General features: G+C 43.1%; 1 protein-coding gene across 1 annotated transcript; it reads right to left on the bottom strand.

Moving 5' to 3' along the window:
- Window positions 1-3,078: 3,078 nt before the first annotated feature.
- On the bottom strand, window positions 3,079-18,062 carry SDF2L1 (stromal cell derived factor 2 like 1). The gene is made up of 3 exons (XM_073629048.1): window positions 17,780-18,062; window positions 9,724-9,920; window positions 3,079-4,411 (listed from the first exon to the last, which is right to left on the bottom strand). The coding sequence occupies exons 1-3, from the start codon at window positions 17,946-17,948 to the stop codon at window positions 4,127-4,129; spliced, it is 651 nt and encodes a 216-aa protein (XP_073485149.1). The 5' UTR covers window positions 17,949-18,062; the 3' UTR covers window positions 3,079-4,126.
- Window positions 18,063-18,553: the final 491 nt, after the last annotated feature.

Genomic DNA, 18,553 nt, shown 5'->3' with positions numbered 1-18,553 from the left:
GGTGGGTCGGCCACCTGAGTCCTAACCTTGTTCTTCAAAGGGAAACCGTAACCCCCTAACCCTAAACTTGTTCTTCAGGGGGAAACCCTAACCCTCACGGGAAACCAAAACCCTAACCTTGTTCTTCAGGGGGAGCCCTAACCCCTAATGGGAAACCTTAACCTTGTTCTTCAGGGAGAAACCCTAACCACCTAACGGGAAACCCAAACCCTAACCTGAGAGTCATGTTGTGGGGGGGGCTGAGTAAACATTGAGGGGAAGAGGCAGTCCTGTGAATCATTGTCAAAGCTACCTAGAATTTAGCATGAGGGCAAAATGCAATTAAAAAAGCCAAATATTAAATTTCATGCAACTATGTTTGATCAGGTCGGGGGACAAGCTCAATGGTGGGGTCATCTGGTTCAAATCTAACATATAGGTCAAATTCCAATTTTACTTTGGCTAACAACAATGCTAGTGGTGTATTGGATTGGATTATGGGCTCATTAGGGGTATATAAATGGTCGATGAAGCATTGCAAGCAATTCCAAGTTTTTAAAATATTTTTTTTTAGTGGTATTTCATCATTTGCTATAATTTTTAAGTTTTGTAATGTAAAAAAAAAAAAAAAAAAAAAAGGGCACCTTTAAAAACACTTCTAAACTAAAACGCTGCTAAACGCTGGTACCGCGTTTGGCATCTGAACTCATTTTTTTTGCCTTCAAAGAAATACCTATAAAACGCAACTGCCTAAAAACGACATTAAACAAACCTGTGTACATGTATGCATAAGATAACATTGGATGAGTTCAGGGGCAGCTGAAAAAACCTTAGGCCTCATGTACACTGCTGCTGCTAAACGGACGTTTAGGAGCAGTTGGGCATTTTTTTCAACTGCTCCTGAACTCTCCTCAATGTTATCTTATCAGTACATGTACACAGGGTCATTTACAGTTGTTTCTGGGCAGTTGAGTTTAGAGGCTTTTTTTGGAACACAAAAAAAAAAAAAATGAGTTTAGAGACATTTCAAGCGCCAAACGCTTCGAAACGCGGTAACGCATTTCGTTTACAGGCATTTTTCATTTTTGGCCATTTTGAAAAATTTTTTTTTTGAAAAATGCAGTCCACAGATACATGTAACCCAAGCATTGTGAAAGTTTAATTCCCTTTTTATCCATAGAAAACAAAACCATCTACTGCAGGCCCTCAAAAAAGGATTTCCAACACACCAAAAAATCATTTTGTGCAATACCAAATATCTTCAGTGATCTAAAGCATTCTCTGCAGGGCTAAAGTGTCACAAGTGACGGCTGCATAAGTTGTTTGATTTTATCAGACTGTGTCTGACCAGCTTTTCAATAAGTCTGGGAAATCCCTTTAACAGGTCATTTTTCGATGGGGCACTGTGCACCCTTCACCACATTCTTCCCCAAAGACAGTACCAGGAAAACAAGTGCACATATCATTAAAGAAATATGGAGGCTGCCACTGATGACCTTCTTGCGACAAATTTCCAGTTGTCTGTGTGGGTAGATTCGTTACTTCTGAGTCCCACACCCAGAACAAGCAAATGGTTGTCAGGGGAAAGTCAGAAATCCATAAGTCTATGCTTGTACTATGGCGATGACTAAATATCGTAGCAAAGCATCAACATTAAGGCAATTAACAGCTCTTTCTGAAAATGCTAACAATGACAGCCTACATCTTGCTTTAAATGACAAGTTCACTTTAAAATTTCCAGCTACAAGCTGTTGTGAAAACTGCTTTTCTACTAAGGTTCCACCACATGAAATGTAGCAGAAAAAAAAAAATTATATATGTATAAAAAAAAATTATATATGCTGAAAGCACAGCCACACCATTTCTTTTCTCCACTGTTGTAAATTATTATTCATGTACAATTGTTCATCATATCGGTGTGGGAATGTTCCCACTCAATGAATAGCCATATATTATATTATTTTATTTTATACATCCTTCATATACTTTAAACCAGTGCATAACCCCAAGCATTTATAAACACTTAACAAGTGCAATAAAACTTTTTTTTTTTTTTAAAGGCAGCTAGCCAAATACAGTTTACCGTTTTGCCTGCAAAAGGATTTGGAATGTTGTTGTACCACTTACTGGTCTTGTGTTTTACCCAACCCTGGCAGTTACCAGTGCACAATCCCAATGCACACGTTCCTGGAAAAACATGCGTACGTAAGCAGGGGCTGTAGCAATCATTGATTGGAACCGAAGATAGTTAGGGCGGAAGAATGTCACAAGCACACAGCGAATCTCGAATGCGAGTCCAAAGATTTATTTATTGATCACATTGTTACAGCAAGAGCAACATTTCAGAGCCTCGCAGGACCCCTTCATCAGGCATGTGTCACATGCCTGATGAAGGGGTCCTGCGTGGCTCAGAAAACTTGCTTTTGCTGTAACAATGTGATCAATGAATAAAGCTTTGGAGCCACATTGGAGATCCACTGTGTGCTTGTGACATTCTTCTGCAACCCTGGCAGTTGACACACTTATCTACTGGTTTGGCATTGCAACTGCATGTCACCTCTCCACCTGTAGCTTGCTCACTGGGCAATAAATTAGCATTTACAATGCTTGCCTTATAAGCAAGGAGATGATCTAGAAAGTAGCAAAGAGATCTTCCTGGCTGTACAGTGCAGTAGAGGTATGTACATTACAAAAGCAGCTGAACACATATGACAGATCCTTTGGCAGGTAAAATAGTAAGCACACAATATTTCATATTATACCATTTATATTCAGTTGTGTATTTAGCTGGATGCCTTAAATGTAATTTAAACAGGGTTTTTTTGTACCCCTATAAGGGGGGTGAAGAATAAGAACTTGATTTCTGATCTGGACAAAGTATACAACATGGCTTAGTTTACATGGGTGCTTTTTACAGCTTCTAAAGCACATCTTTCTGATTAACACAGAAAGGTGATGATCACAATTCGAATGACTAAAGGCAGCACAGTTGACAAAAGGATATTTTGGACACGTTCTACATTAATTTAAATTAAAAAAACCAAAAAAACAAAAAAAAAAAAAAAGCCACACACACACAACCATTACCCTTTCAATGTATTTTTAAATCTTTTTTTTTTTTTTTTTTTTTTTTTTTTAAAGACAGTGGTGTGCCAGTGTCATTAATTCATCTGAAACGCACCATAGACTCTTTTCTGTGCATGAGATGTGCCCTAAAATCTGCTTGTGTGATCCTAGCCTTTAAAGCTGAACTCCAAGAATGATCTTAATGGCATATTTCATCCCTGAGGGACCACCTTGGAAGCTGGAAATCACTATGGTAGTCGGCGCTACTACAGCGATCCCTGTGATCCTCTGGGTTCTATGCTGAGCGACTGCCCCACTGCACACTTACCACAGGGCATGGCTGGCTTGGCACTGCGACCATTCACAGAACACCTTGTATTCATTGGGGGAAAAAAAACAAAAAAACACCACAACAACACACAAGGCGTTCAGGGAATGGTGGTAGTGCTGACTGAGTGACCCCGTGGTCAGTGTGCAGAAGGACAGCTGCTCGGCAGAGGGCCTGGAGGATCACAGCGATAAGTCTAGTAGTGACGAATATTACTGTGATTTCCAGCTTCCACAGCAGACACTCTGGTATGGGAAATGCATATTTACTTGGTTCAAGCTAGAACAATTTAATTATGCAATTATCAAACCTGGAGTTCAGATTTAAAAGAAAACCTGTGCTGAGACAAATATAAAGGCTCCCATTGCCGACCTTTTAAAAATCATAGCTACCTGGCTGTCTCTTCAAATAGTCAAGGGTTGTAAACAGATATGAAACCAGTTCATGGTCAGTGAGGCAAAAGTTTAGTAGTCAATACCAGTTACCAGCCAGGATGCTAGCATTTTTAAAATGAGCACCATCAATGTTTATCTTACCATATGTTTCCTAATAAAGAGGTTTTTGTTTTTTTTAATATACATAGAACACAATATTACTTGGTGTGCACATAGTTTGCATGTACAGTGTTCCAATTATTGGAAAATGTAACAAAATAGTCCAGTCCCACTTGTCTGTAATAAGACAGCCAGTGGAGGAGAAAACCTTCAAGTCAGCATTTATTATTATGGTCTTCAACAGACGCTTCAATTTATTTCATAGTTCATCATGCCTGGCTGCCCCTGGAGGGAGGCTTGGTTTGATGAACACACCTTCCATCACTTTCCAGTAGTTGTGAGCATTGGCATTTGTCATACCATGCACTTCTCTCTGTCCTCTGATTGGATGACTGTACTGTTCGCCTGTAATAGTTAGATATGCGCTGGTTCCAACATGCTTGAAACGCACTGCGTCCTCACGTTCCCAAACACTGTCACCACACTGCACTGTCCAAGTGTCCAAGTCGTCTCCTTCCCCATTCTCTCCAAAGGCACTTACCTCCTGTAAATAAAAGAAAATTATAAGTACAACACACCACAAAGCTATTCGAATATTAGAACACCAAAAAATATTTTCAAAGTTGCTTATACATTCAGCTCTTCTCAGTCAATGTTTGCTAGAAACAATTGAAAACCTCCGATTAGCAAGTACATACTGTATTTAAATGAAGAAAACCCTAAAAATTAACTTCTCTTATTTGCACCCCAATTGTCTGTTAAAGGGGTTGTAAACCCTCGAGGTTTTCACCTGAATACATTCTATGCATTAAGGTGAAAAATCTCCTGTGATGCAGCAGCCCCCTAGAGTCCCCCCTTTTACTTACCTGAACCCGGTCTTTCCAGCAACGGGGATGAGCACACCATCTCCAACCGGTGTCTTGGGTCCTGATTGGATAGATTGATAGCAGCGCAACCATTGGCTCCCGCTGCTGTCAATCAAATGCAATGACACGGGAGCCGGGGGCAGGGCCAAGTCCTGCTGTCTGTGTCAATGGACGCAGCAGCAGGACACGGGAGTGCGCCCGCACGAGTGCCCTGAGGGAGAGCAGCTCTCCAACGTGGCACTCGAGAAGAGGAGGAGCCAAGAACACTGCTGGGGGACCCCAGAAGAGGAGGATCGGAGTCACTCTGTGCAAAACCAACTGCAGAGAGGAGGTATGACATAATTTAAAAAAAAAAAAAAAAAGCCCATAACAAAACAAAGCTTTAAATACCCTTTAAATCTACCATTGGAACATTGTTGTATCTGAGAAGCACAAAAAATGCCTGATTAATTTGTCAGAAATTCAGCGCTGTCCTGTTCCCTCTGTACACTTACTATGTTATCGCAAGACCTCTGAGTTCTTATTTTTGAGTACAGGATGGTTAGCCTTAGTGTATTAGAGATCTGAGAGTGGGAGTGGTTGAGTAGTTTAGCAAAATACCCAAAAAGGGCTGACACCCCTGAGTCTGCAAAAATGCTGTGTGTTGTCAACTTACAACAGGAGCAGAGTATTTCTGGAACATACAACAGGAGCAGAGTATTTCTGGAACATACAACAGGAGCAGAGTATTTCTGGAACATACAACAGGAGCAGAGTATTTCTGGAACATACAACAGGTATTTTTCTGTACTTGCAGGGGATTCAAATGGACAAAATGCGGTAAACAGGCACGCATTGCAGAAATGTACTGCATTTTTTGTTTTGCTTTGATATAATCTTTATGGCAGTGCAAACTGATGCAACCCAGACTATCCAATCAGATTTCAGTACACCGTTGACCAATCAGTAAGGCATAAAATATTATAATTGCTGAGTTATGGCATTTTGTTGCCTTATCAGCAAAGCCTGTTATTATAATATCTTTACCTTGTCAAGATGAACCTGCCTCATATCCACTGATTCTTGTATGCGATGCTTCACAATAAGCAGGTAAGCTGTAAGCAGGGCTGCTGTTAGAAATTATGGGTTCCCATCCAGCCTTCCTGATGGAGCTTCCTCCAACCTGCCTCCACCCCCCCCCCGAGGTGCAACAGAAAAAAAAAAAAAAAACCCCCCACCTATCTGCCTACGCCCGAAAATGAAAAAAAGTCCCCATTTTGCTCCCACCTCCTGGGTCCCTCTGTTGACATGTTGGGTCGCAGGGAAATGCAATTTAAGTCCTTGTAAGCAAGTAGGAGTGTGAGGTCTAGTAAAATCCATTTATTCAGAAAAGAGCAATAAAGCTGCCCCAGGACCCCCTGTTTAGCGGATGAGGCCTGTTCCCAATACAACAGGACTGGGTATACTGCCTTATCAGCGGCTCTGGCTATATATCACTTCTCTTATTTAAAAAAAAAAAAAAAAAAAAAAAAAAGGGGGATCACTTTCCTACTCCATCCATAGTGGAAGTATGTTGTTCTCCTCCGTTCTCTGTCAGTCAGCTGCTTAGAAGTTCCAGAGTACTCTTTTATGTTTTACTATATAAGCCCAGTTTACACTTTTCATCCTGCCACTGGCAAGAATTTGCAAATGAGGCAGGATGGTGAAACTTTTTCTGCTTGCACATGTTACTACCTTGCTGGATGAGCGACATGTCACTCTTGTACTGGCAACTAACATGGGATAGCAGACAGCAGTACCTAAATTACAATAAAACACAAATAACCTTGTTTTGGATAAAATATTTGGCCACAGCCTTTATTATTATTATTGGCTTTAATAAATAGGTAAAGTTTATAATTTAACCACTTGCCGACCAGCCGCCATCATTATACTGCGGCAGGTTGGAACGTTCCCGCGAGCCGTCGTAGGTGTGCGTCGGCTCCTTTAAGCGGGACAGCAGGCGCGCGCCCACTGCGCTGCCGGGTGGTCGACGGCCATGAGTGATCGCGGGCACGAGAGGCAGAACAGGGACGTGTGTGCGTGTGTAAACACACAAATCCCTGTTCTGTGAGGAGACACAGATCGTGAGTTCCTAATAGCTAGGAACCACGATCTGTCATCCCCTCCCCCTACAGTTAGAACACACAGTCAGGGAACAGTTAACCCCCTGATCGCCCCCTAGTGTTAATCCCTTCTCTGCCAGTGACATTTATACAGTAATCAGTTCATTTTTATAACACTGATCGCTGTAGAATTGCAATTGTCCCAAAAATGTGTCAAAAGTGTCCGCCATAATGTTGCAGTCATGATAAAAAAAATAAAAAAAATAACAGTAATAATAATAATAATAATAATAATAATACAAAATGCCATACATCTATCCCTATTTTGTAGGCACTATAACTTTTGCGCAAACCAATCAATATACGCTTATTGCGATTTTTATTACCAAAAATATGTAGAAGAATACATATCGACCTAAACTGAGAAAAAAAAAAAAAAATTGGCGATATCTATTATAGCAAAAAGTACAAAATATTGTGTTTTTGACACTTGGCGCTTTTTGTTGTTTATAGCGCAAAAAATAAAAACTCGCAGAGATGAACAAATACCACCAAAAGAAAGCTCTATTTTTGGGAAAAAAGGGATGTCAATTTTGTTTGGGTACAACGTCGCATGACCGCGCTATTGTCAGTTAAAGAGATGCAGTGCCGTATCGCAGAAAATGCTCTGATCATTGAGCAGCCAAATCTTCCGGGGCTAAAACACGTGAAACAGCTCAGCCACTGCGGCTCAAGCTGTATAATCAAATAAAGCGGGACTCTCCCCACTTTCGAACATATAATATATATATATATATTCTTGTTAACTTTTCCTCAAAACAAACTGTTCCTCTTAAAAAGGTGACACTAGCCACATAGTACATTGGCCGCAACTTAGGGAGGGAACACCACAGATTGCTGCTACTGAGGCGACTGGACCTCTGAGGCACGGAACCCCCTTTTTATCTAAATTCTTCTCACGGAACCCCTTAAACTGCCTGGATACAGTGGTCATCTGACCTTTCCAGAGGCCAAGAGCCAATGGGAGGCTTTCCCGCATTTTTTGAACTGAGAGGAATACTTGAAAACCCCACTGCCGCAATTCCATGAGGAAAGGGGGGCTTAAAGCTGTCCCCCCCCCTTTCCTTTCATTCTGCATTCATAACAGTGAGGGAGCACCGCTTTGCTCATCAAGCTGACAGAGGGCCAACACATTCAAGCAATTTAAGTGTTTTCATTGTAGCAACTATGTCACTGGTGACAACTCAGGATCACTAATGTGACATTGGCTTTAGGGATTGCATAGGAGCAAGGTGGTGATGCACCCTCTGCTCTGGTTAAAAAAAAAAAACAAAACATCACAGCACCTGTTTTGTATACCGATCACAATCAAACTCTGTCACAAAGAGTTGTAATGGCCATGCATATTAAAGGGCAGTTGGATAAGCAGGTATGAACCCACAGACTAAAGAAATTCTACATACATTCCCATACAGACATACTGTTCTAGCAAACTGCCAAAATAATCTAGTATGTCTGATCTATCCAATGTTTTAGATGGTCGTTTTACTCTGGTATGCTCTGAGACTACTATCTGTAACTGGTGGTAAAGTTGGCCATTTTCAATATACATATTTATAAACCTGTACCTTCTATGGTACAAGATGCTATTGCCTATCGCTTTGTATTTCCTTTTACATAAAGAACTTGTATAAAATAAAAATGTAAAAAGAGGATCCAGTACGACGGATCGCATTTCCCCCAGACTGGTTAACTAGCACCAGGCCATAAATACAAGGACTGTTTTAAAATAGTGGCCATATAGAGTAATGTTTATTTTGTGTCTTTGGGCTTTACTACCCCAAAGTGGATGCTAGTCAGTATTAAAAGGAGAAGTCCAGCCTGAGCTTTTTAGGCTGGGCTTCTCCTCTCTCTTCTCCGGGTTTCACTGACGTCACTGCTATCAGTCGAGGCAGTGCGTCATCCCAACTTCTAAGTCTGGATCCGCCAGCTGCCTTGATTGATGGCAGTCTCAGCGAGACGCTGAGACCGCCGCTCCCCGCCCCTCCATAGCTCATTGCTCCATTGAGCGTGGAGAAGCAGAGAGGAGAGACGCTGACTGACAGTCATCAGCTCTCCTCTCAGGGATCTGTGAAAACTGAGCCATCGGTGATGCTTGGTGACTGTTCTCAGTGCAGACAGGGGACAGCTGCAGCATCGGTCTGATGCTCCATCCACATAGGCAAGTATTAATCTAAAATTAAAAAAAAAAAAATCCCATACTTCTCTTTTAATCCTAGCACTAAATGTGCAGTCAAGAGAAAAGGGCGTCCTTTTTAAAAAAAAAATAAAAATGGTTTTTAAAAAAGCCAATTACACATCTCTTGCTCTGCTGATCACATGCTGTTGTGATGGGAAATCATAAAGAGACAGGCAGGGCTAATGTCAAAGCTTAAGCTCTTGAGTTTCAGAGCATTTGATGCTATTCGGCACTGCGTTACTTTAACTGGCAATTGCGCGATCATGCAACACTGTACGCGAATGCAATTTATATTAAAAAAAATAAATAAAAAATAATAATATTACACAAATAGAGCTTTTGGTGGTATGTGATCATCACTGGGTTTTTTTTTTTTTATTATATAAAATGAAAAGACTGAAAATTTTGAAAAAAAAAAAAAAAAAAAAAGGAAAAAGCTCCCAATCACAAGTATGCATCATGAGCTGCCCATGACATCTTAATTACTGTGCTGAGAATGTACTTTCCGCACAGAAAAGCAGTTCCCTGTGGACACAGGTATGCAGCTTCTGGGAGTTAAAGCCCACCTGTCCATTGGTCACATATACGAGTACAGTTGGCATGAACAGGTTAATGATGCTTACGCTGCTAGTTGCAACATTTCACACGCCTCCTGATTTAATCATACCTGGTTGTTTGAGAGAGGGGATGAGAAATGGTGCGAGTGTAGGTTCTTCCCAGTATTCACATGGGTAAGCCGAATGGTTTGGCCACACTTTATTGGCTCTCCACGTGGGCAGTCATCATTCACCTTTCCCCTTATCCTCCAGTAGCTGTTAGCATCATCTGATGACTCCACACCGGTGACAGACTGTTGGCCACTTCCTAAAAGGGAAAAACAACATCAGTGGCATTATTCTGCTTTGTTTAAATATTTGAATTTGTAAGTGGAACTAAATTCATTGGATTTACTGGTTTCCCAAAACAGTGAGGCCCCTTTCACACCGACAGACCGATCGGATCCACCTGTCAGTTTTTCAGGAGAACCCAATTGAAGCACCCATTGCTTTCTATGGAGCAACGGATATCCGCTGACACCCATCTGATCATGTCCACTAAAAAAAATACAGATGGGGAATCGGTTTCCCCATCAGTCCAGTGAATAGAAAATGGACAGCAGGCCCTTTCCATCCGACAGCCCATAAAAGAATCACAGCATGCCAGCGCTGTCCACTCCTCTTTTGTGTGTGCCCCAAAGCAAGCTGTGGGCTATGGTGGCACATTTGTGGGCATGCTCCTGAGCTGGACTGTCCGAGTCCACAGACACACACAGCGTGGCTCAGCCCTGCCCCCAGCTCCCTCATTACAGGATCTGACCGACAGCAGCAAGAGCCAATGGTTCCTACTGCTTTCAGTGAAGCCTGGGAGAGCAGACAGAGGGGAGCAATAAGATGCAGCCAGGCAGATTGACGGATTGATAGAAGACTTGGGTTAATTCCCTATGAAGCGAATGCAGTAACGTTAAAAAAAAAAAAAAAAAAAAAAAAAGAAGGGTTTAACCTTAAAGTGGTACTAGCTCATTATGAAATACTTACCTTAGACCGAAGTTGTTGCAGTAGTCTCCGTACACTGCTGTGACCAGCAACATGTCTCCCAGAGTTATTTCTGGGTTCGCGGGCTCCAGCGCTGTGATTGGCCGGAGCCGCGATGATGTCACTCCTGCGAAAGCACACGGGAGCCGCCGGTCACAGCACGGCTACTGAAGTAACGACATTTTCTTCGGTGCGCATGCGCCGATGACGTCCACACATGCGGATACAGTGAATATCTCCTAAACCAGGGGTGTCCAAACTTTTTTTTTTTTTTTTTTTTAAAGAGGACCAGATTTAAAGAAGTGAACATGCGTGAGGGGCGACCATTTTGCCTGACATTCTTTGAACCATTAAAAGTGTGTTCGTCCGAGCACTAATACACTGCCCAACAAGAATTCTCCTGCCTTTGTGGCTGTGTGTGGTGAAGAGATGATCTCGGCCGTGCTATTTGGATATACCATTTTTATCGGCGTATAACACACACCTTCATTTTAAGAGGGACGTTTCAGGAAAAAAAAAAAAAAAATTTAATTTTAAATAAAGAACTGTGAAGCAAAATAAGGGTCAGTGCTCATCTGCAGCCCCACCACTGCTGTGAATGCAGCCTGATCCATGCCCATCTGCAGCCTCGAAGGGGAGAGGGAGGTGGGCAGGACGAGCGCCAACATATTACATACAGGAGAAACTCCTGTTTTCTTGGCGGCCTCTTTAATACAAAGTCCCGCCTCCTTTGTTGGACAGAACAGTAATCCAGTGCAGGAGACGGGACTTCCTATTACAGAGGCCGCCATGTAAACAGGAAATACTTCTGTATGTACGGCACTCGTTCCGCCCCCTTCCTGTCCCCTCCGCGGCAGCCAGAAATATATATATATATCTCTTTTGTGGCCCCGGCGCTCGGAGATTCGTTGGGGGCCACAAAAGATATACATGTCCAAATTTCCAGATGGGCCATTTAATGCCTGTTCTAAACTGTGCAAGTTTAGGAGATATTCACGGTAAACCTTACAATGAACTACTCATTTTTGCTCCCCTTTGACCTGTTAGGTACCACTGAAAGTGAATCCGTTCTAAATGTTCAATAAAATACTTCTGTTGAATCTGCCAGAACCCTGGTCAGCAGAAAACTATGAACGCAGCCCCCACGTCTAAGTGTTGGTATGCTGCAGTCATTTACATTTTGGCTCCTGGGTTTAGATCTACTGTATGTAGGTTTTGATCACTCACGTTTTACTGTTTAAAGTCCCAAGTTCTTCCCCAAGGAGAATCATCAGAAGGTCAGTGAGCCGTTTATGACAGACAACTAAAATGTCCATGGTGTTAAAGTGGAACTAAACCTTCATATCCTTTGATTACAGGTACTTACATAATCACTGTCAATTTCTGCAGCTCTTTATGCATATAGATTGTACATTCACATTAGTCCCTGCCCTCAAGGAGCTTACAATCCAAGGTCCCTAACTCACATTCATACATATTAGGGCCAATTTAGACTGGAGACAATTAACTTACCTGCGTGTCTTTGGAGTGTGGGAGGAAACCGGAGTACCCGGAGGAAACCCACACAGGCACAGAGAGAACATGCAAACTCCAGGCAGGTAGTGTCATGGTTGGGTTTTCATGCCGTTAGGTGGAAGTGCTAACCACTTAGCCTCTGTGCTGCCCAACCTTTACATTTGAGAAATCCATCTTAGCCTCGGTTTAATTTGCAGTGGTCACGGAGCTGCATATGAGATCAATTAGCACACTGATCATTTGATGGCTTGACAGTTCAGTTGAGAGCACAAGTAACTGACAGTTATAATTCACAGTATGCCTTGTAACAGTTTTGAAAAAAAAAAAAAAAGTGTTAAAATTGATGGGTTTATTTCCACTTTTTTTTTTTTTTTTTTTTTAGAAGGATGCAGTTCCATTTCACCAGTTTTATAGGATTTCTCGTAGTCCTTTGCAGTCTTAGTACTCATTTTTCATCTATTATTTACAATGATACGGGCAGCACACTGGCACATTAGTAAGCACTGATAACTTGCAGCACGGGTTATAATCTCAGCCAGAACTGCATTGAGTTTGCATGTTCTTCCTTTGGGTTTCCTCCAGGTACTCCAGCTTCTTTCCATACTCCAAAACATGCTTGTCGGTTAAAGTGATTGTAAAGGAAAATGTATGTATGTATATATATATAAAAATAATAATAATAATAATAATAATAATAATAATAATAATAATAATAATACACACATACATACATTGTATATCCCTGTATGTTGTGGTCGTTCAGGTGCTCATCTAATAGCTTCAAGAAACTATCGATGCTCCCCGCTGAGACCACAGCCTGTGGAAGGGAATTCCACATCCTTGCCGATCTTACAGTAAAGAACCCTCTACGTAGTTTAAGGTTAAACCTCTTCTCTTCTAATTTTAATGAGTGGCCACGAGTCTTGTTAAACTCTCTTCTGCAAAAAAAGTTTTATCCCTATTGTGGGGTCACCAGTACGGTATTTGTATATTGAAATCATATCCCCTCTCAAGCGTCTCTTCTCCAGAGAGAATAAGTTCAGTGCTCACAAGCTTTCCTCATAACTAAGATCCTCCAGACCCTTTATTAGCTTTGTTGCCCTTCTTTGTACTCGCTCCATTTCCAGTACATCCTTCCTGAGGACTGGTGCCCAGAACTGGACAGCATACTCTAGGTGCGGCCGGACCAGAGTCTTGTAGAGCGGGAGAATTATCGTTTTATCTCTGGAGTAATTCCCTTTTTAATGCATGCCAATATTCTGTTTGCTTTGTTAGCAGCAGCTTGGCATTGCATGCCATTTCTGAGCCTGTCATCTACTAGGTCCTTTTCCATCCTAGATTCCCCCAGAGGTTCTCCCCCCAGTGTATAGATTGCATTTATATTTTTGCCACCCAAATGCATTATTTTACATTTTTCTACATTGAACCTCATTTGCTACGTAGTTGCCCACCCCATTAATTTGTTCAGGTCTTTTTGCAAGGTTTCCACATCCTGCGGAGAAGTTATTGCCCTGCTTAGCTTAGTATCGTCTGCAAATACAGAGATTGAACTGTTTATCCCATCCTCCAGGTCGTTTATGAACAAATTAAATAGGATTGGTCCCAGCACAGAACCCCAGGGAACCCCACTACCCCCCCCCCCCCCCCGACCATTCTGAGTACACCCCATTTATCACCACCCTCTGAACTCGCCCTTGTAGCCAGTTTTCATTCCATGTACTCACCCTATGGTCCATGCCAACAGACCTTATTTTGTACAGTAAACGTTTATGGGGAACTGTGTCAAATGCTTTTGCAAAATCCAGATACACCACGTCTACGGGCCTTCCTTTATCTAGATGGCAACTCACCTCCTCATAAATGGTTAGTAGATTGGTTTGGCAAGAACGATTCTTCATGAATCCATGCTGATTACTGCTAATGATACCGTTCTTATTACTAAAATCTTGTATATAGTCCCTCATCATCCCCTCCAAGAGTTTACATACTATTAATGTTAGGCTAACTGGTCTGTAATTCCCAGGGATGTATTTTGGGCCCTTTTTAAAATATTGGCGCTACATTGGCTTTTCTACAATCACCTGGTACCATTCCAGTCAGTAGACTGTCTGCAAAAATTAGGAACAATGGTCTGGCAATGACTGAGTTCCCCAAGTACCCTCGGATGCAAGCCATCTGGTCCTGGTGATTTATTGTTAAGTTTCTCAAGTCTAATTTTAATTCTGTCCTCTGTTAACCATGGAGGTGCTTCCTGTGTTGTGTCATGAGGATAAACACTGCAGATTTGGTTACTGAAGCCCCCCGATTCCCTCATGAAGACTGAGGAGAAGAATAAATTCAATACCTTCGCCATCTCCCCATCCTTTGTAACCAGATGTCCTTCCTCTTTCTTTATGGGGCCAATATGGTCTGCCCTCCCTTTTTTACTGTTTACATACTTAAAGAATTTCTTGGGATTTTTTTTGCTCTCCTCCGCTATGTGTCTTTCATGTTCTATCTTAGCCGTCCTAATTGCACCCTTACATTTCTTGTTACATTCTTTATAAAGTCTGAATGCAGATGATGATCCCTAAACCTTGAATTTTTTGAAGGCCTTCTCCTTTGCTTTTATATGCATTTTTACATTAGAGTTAAGACATCCAGGACTTTTGTTTGGTCATTTAAATGTATTACCCAATGGGATGCCTTGGCTAATGTCCTTATTTAATATGCTCTTAAAGCAAACCCATCTCTCCTCTGTGTTCTTTGTTCCTAATATTTTATCCCAATTTATGCCTTTTAGCAAGGTTTGTAGTTTAGGGAAGTTGGCTCTTTTGAAATTCAGTGTCTTTGTATTCCCTTAAATACATTAAATTAAAAAGTCACGGACTTCTAAAGCCTGTATTTCACGATATAGGCTCAGTTTACTGGTAAAAATAAGTGCAAAATGCAAGACTTCGGTGGGTGTAAAAAGATGTCCACTTGGCGACCTCAGACTGTAGGCTTACTGCGGTTGAGTGTGGGGTGTACCAAGATGGCCGTGACGAAATGTCACTTCCATTACAGGGATTTGATGGGTCGTCTAATCTGACGGTATACCGGCTCTCTGCGTCAATAAGACACAACTTAGCCCCACCCCCTGCATCGCTGACTGTGATTGACTGCAGCGGGAGCCAAAGGCTCTTGCATCTCAGCCAATCAGGAGGGAGAGCCTCGTGCACATCACTGGATCGGGCTTAAGTATTAGGGGACTGAGGGGGGAGCTGCACACGGAAGGTTTTTCCCCTTCATGCCTAGAATGTATAAAGGCAAAAAACCTTCAGCCTTTACAACCACGTCTCCTGTCTAAATTAGCCCAAATATGTACGTACATTTGTTGTCATATTCTGCATCTCAATCAAAAGCCCAAGTACTTGGGGGTGACATGCTGCTTAATACCTGGCAATCTACCTTGTAAAAAGAAAATGCTATGGTGTAATAGATATGGCATCAAGGAGCTGGCCCACTGAAAATATATATTATATTATATAATATTTTACAGCTGAACACAGATTATATATATTTATTAGTAATGGTATACAACGTTATGCTATTGCTCAGGATTTCTTTATCATACTCAGTATTAATGGAAAAAAGTGACATTATGCACACAATACAATAGGAAGTGAGATACAGGAAGTGAAAACACATCAAAGCCAAGCATGTGGCCGCTGACAGTTGCCAATCCTCCTAACTTTCTTGTATTGCAACGGCGCTGGCTCTTTATTTCATATAGCACTGCAAACACTGCTGGAGCTAGAGAAATCCTGTGTGGTAATAATACATTCAATTAGGCTCAAATCAGGTAGACTAACACTACAAAGCTGATAGTAGATCTGATAGTCCCAAAATGTTACAATCTGATTGTACAATCTACCAACAAGTATGTAGTGGAGGGGCCTGCTGATTTGATACAAACTGATTGGACAATTTAAATTAGGTCCACATATTACACAGGTGCGGTAGATGTAAATTTGATTGTATGGTGGTTGGATTGTAGCGTGAACAGTGCTCCTCTAGAAGATTGTACAGTCAGATTGTACCGTGGATGGCGATCACACAGATTGTACCGTGGATGGCGGTCACACAGATTGTACCGTGGACGGCGATCACACAGTCAGATTGTACCGTGGATGGCGATCACACAGTCAGATTGTACCGTGGACGGCGATCACACAGTCAGATTGTACCGTGGACGGCGATCACACAGTCAGATTGTACCGTGGACGGCGATCACACAGTCAGATTGTACCGTGGACGGCGATCACACAGTCAGATTGTACCGTGGACGGCGATCACACAGTCAGATTGTACCGTGGACGGCGATCACACAGTCAGATTGTACCGTGGAAGGCGATCACACAGTCAGATTGTACCGTGGACGGCGATCACACAGTCAGATTGTACCGTGGACGGCGATCACACAGTCAGATTGTACCGTGGAAGGCGATCACACAGTCAGATTGTACCGTGGACGGCGATCACACAGTCAGATTGTACCGTGGACGGCGATCACACAGTCAGATTGTACCGTGGAAGGCGATCACACAGTCAGATTGTACCGTGGACGGCGATCACACAGTCAGATTGTACCGTGGAAGGCGATCACACAGTCAGATTGTACCGTGGAAGGCGATCACACAGTCAGATTGTACCGTGGAAGGCGATCACACAGTCAGATTGTACCGTGGATGGCGATCACACAGTCAGATTGTACCGTGGATGGCGATCACACAGTCAGATTGTACCGTGGATGGCGATCACACAGTCAGATTGTACCGTGGATGGCGATCACACAGTCAGATTGTACCGTGGATGGCGATCACACAGTCAGATTGTACCGTGGATGGCGATCACACAGTCAGATTGTACCGTGGATGGCGATCACACAGTCAGATTGTACCGTGGAAGGCGATCACACAGTCAGATTGTACCGTGGATGGCGATCACACAGTCAGATTGTACCGTGGATGGCGATCACACAGTCAGATTGTACCGTGGATGGCGATCACACAGTCAGATTGTACCGTGGATGGCGATCACACAGTCAGATTGTACCGTGGATGGCGATCACACAGTCAGATTGTACCGTGGATGGCGATCACACAGTCAGATTGTACCGTGGATGGCGATCACACAGTCAGATTGTACCGTGGATGGCGATCACACAGTCAGATTGTACCGTGGATGGCGATCACACAGTCAGATTGTACCGTGGATGGCGATCACACAGTCAGATTGTACCGTGGATGGCGATCACACAGTCAGATTGTACCGTGGAAGGCGATCACACAGTCAGATTGTACCGTGGATGGCGATCACACAGTCAGATTGTACCGTGGATGGCGATCACACAGTCAGATTGTACCGTGGATGACGATCACACAGTCAGATTGTACCGTGGATGACGATCACACAGTCAGATTGTACCGTGGATGGCGATCACACAGTCAGATTGTACCGTGGAAGGCGATCACACAGATTGTACCGTGGATGGTCAGTGTATGCACATCTCTTGCTGCCATTAGAAGTCACTGCACAGCCTCCTATGGAAAATGAAGGCAGCTGCTGATCGCCCTGAGTGCCCCCCCCCCCATACACAGCGCCGATATCGCTCACCTGAGCCGTATTTGACATCGTGGGAATGGAGCCGCACATTGTGCCGAGTATTCAGCAGCTTCACCACCGATCCGCACGTCACATACTCCGCCCCCTCCTCGCTCCCCTGTGCCGGGCACCAGAGGCAGCACACACCGAGCAGCAGCAGCCAGATCCCCGCTGACAGCATCTCTTCCCCGGCAAGTCAGTTCGGCTTCCCTGTAAATTACCACAACACTGCCTACATAGCCAATCGTCTGCCGCCAGCAGAAGGGGGGCGGGCAGATCAGCCTCGCTCCGCCCACTAGAAGGCGGTCCTACAGTGAAGGACGGGAGAAGGAGGAATGCGGTGATTGGTAGATACGCCCTTCCGCTTATTAAAGTTTTTATGTTCTTCTTGTAGACACGAGGGAGGAAGAGATTGGTCCACGGTATAATTCATTCAGTCTGAGCCATCCAATGAGCGCTGAAGGAGTCGTGGCCGATCTGTCACTTGTATAAAGCGGACGCGCTAGTATTAACCCGGTCAGTGCCGGAGGGGGAGTGTGCGGGCTGGAGGGAGAACACCATGGCTGGAGAAGAGGGGACATGGAGCAGAGAGGTGTGATAGAGGAGGATACGTGTTCTACAATAGTAGGATCAGACATCGGATGGCATTGTCCTCACTTAGCCCACTGATAAGTAGTACTTACTGTACATCGGTGTACAGAGCAAACATCAGGGTATAATGATATGAACATAGACATAGGAGAGCCCTGGGAACACCATCTACAGTTTCATGGGATTGGATGGACC

The sequence above is a fragment of the Aquarana catesbeiana genome, linkage group LG01 (genome assembly GCF_042186555.1).
Source record: "Aquarana catesbeiana isolate 2022-GZ linkage group LG01, ASM4218655v1, whole genome shotgun sequence".
NCBI classification, from domain to species: Eukaryota; Metazoa; Chordata; class Amphibia; order Anura; family Ranidae; genus Aquarana; species Aquarana catesbeiana.
Note: the sequence above shows the minus strand (reverse complement) of the source record. Positions and strands in the feature narration are given on the sequence as shown.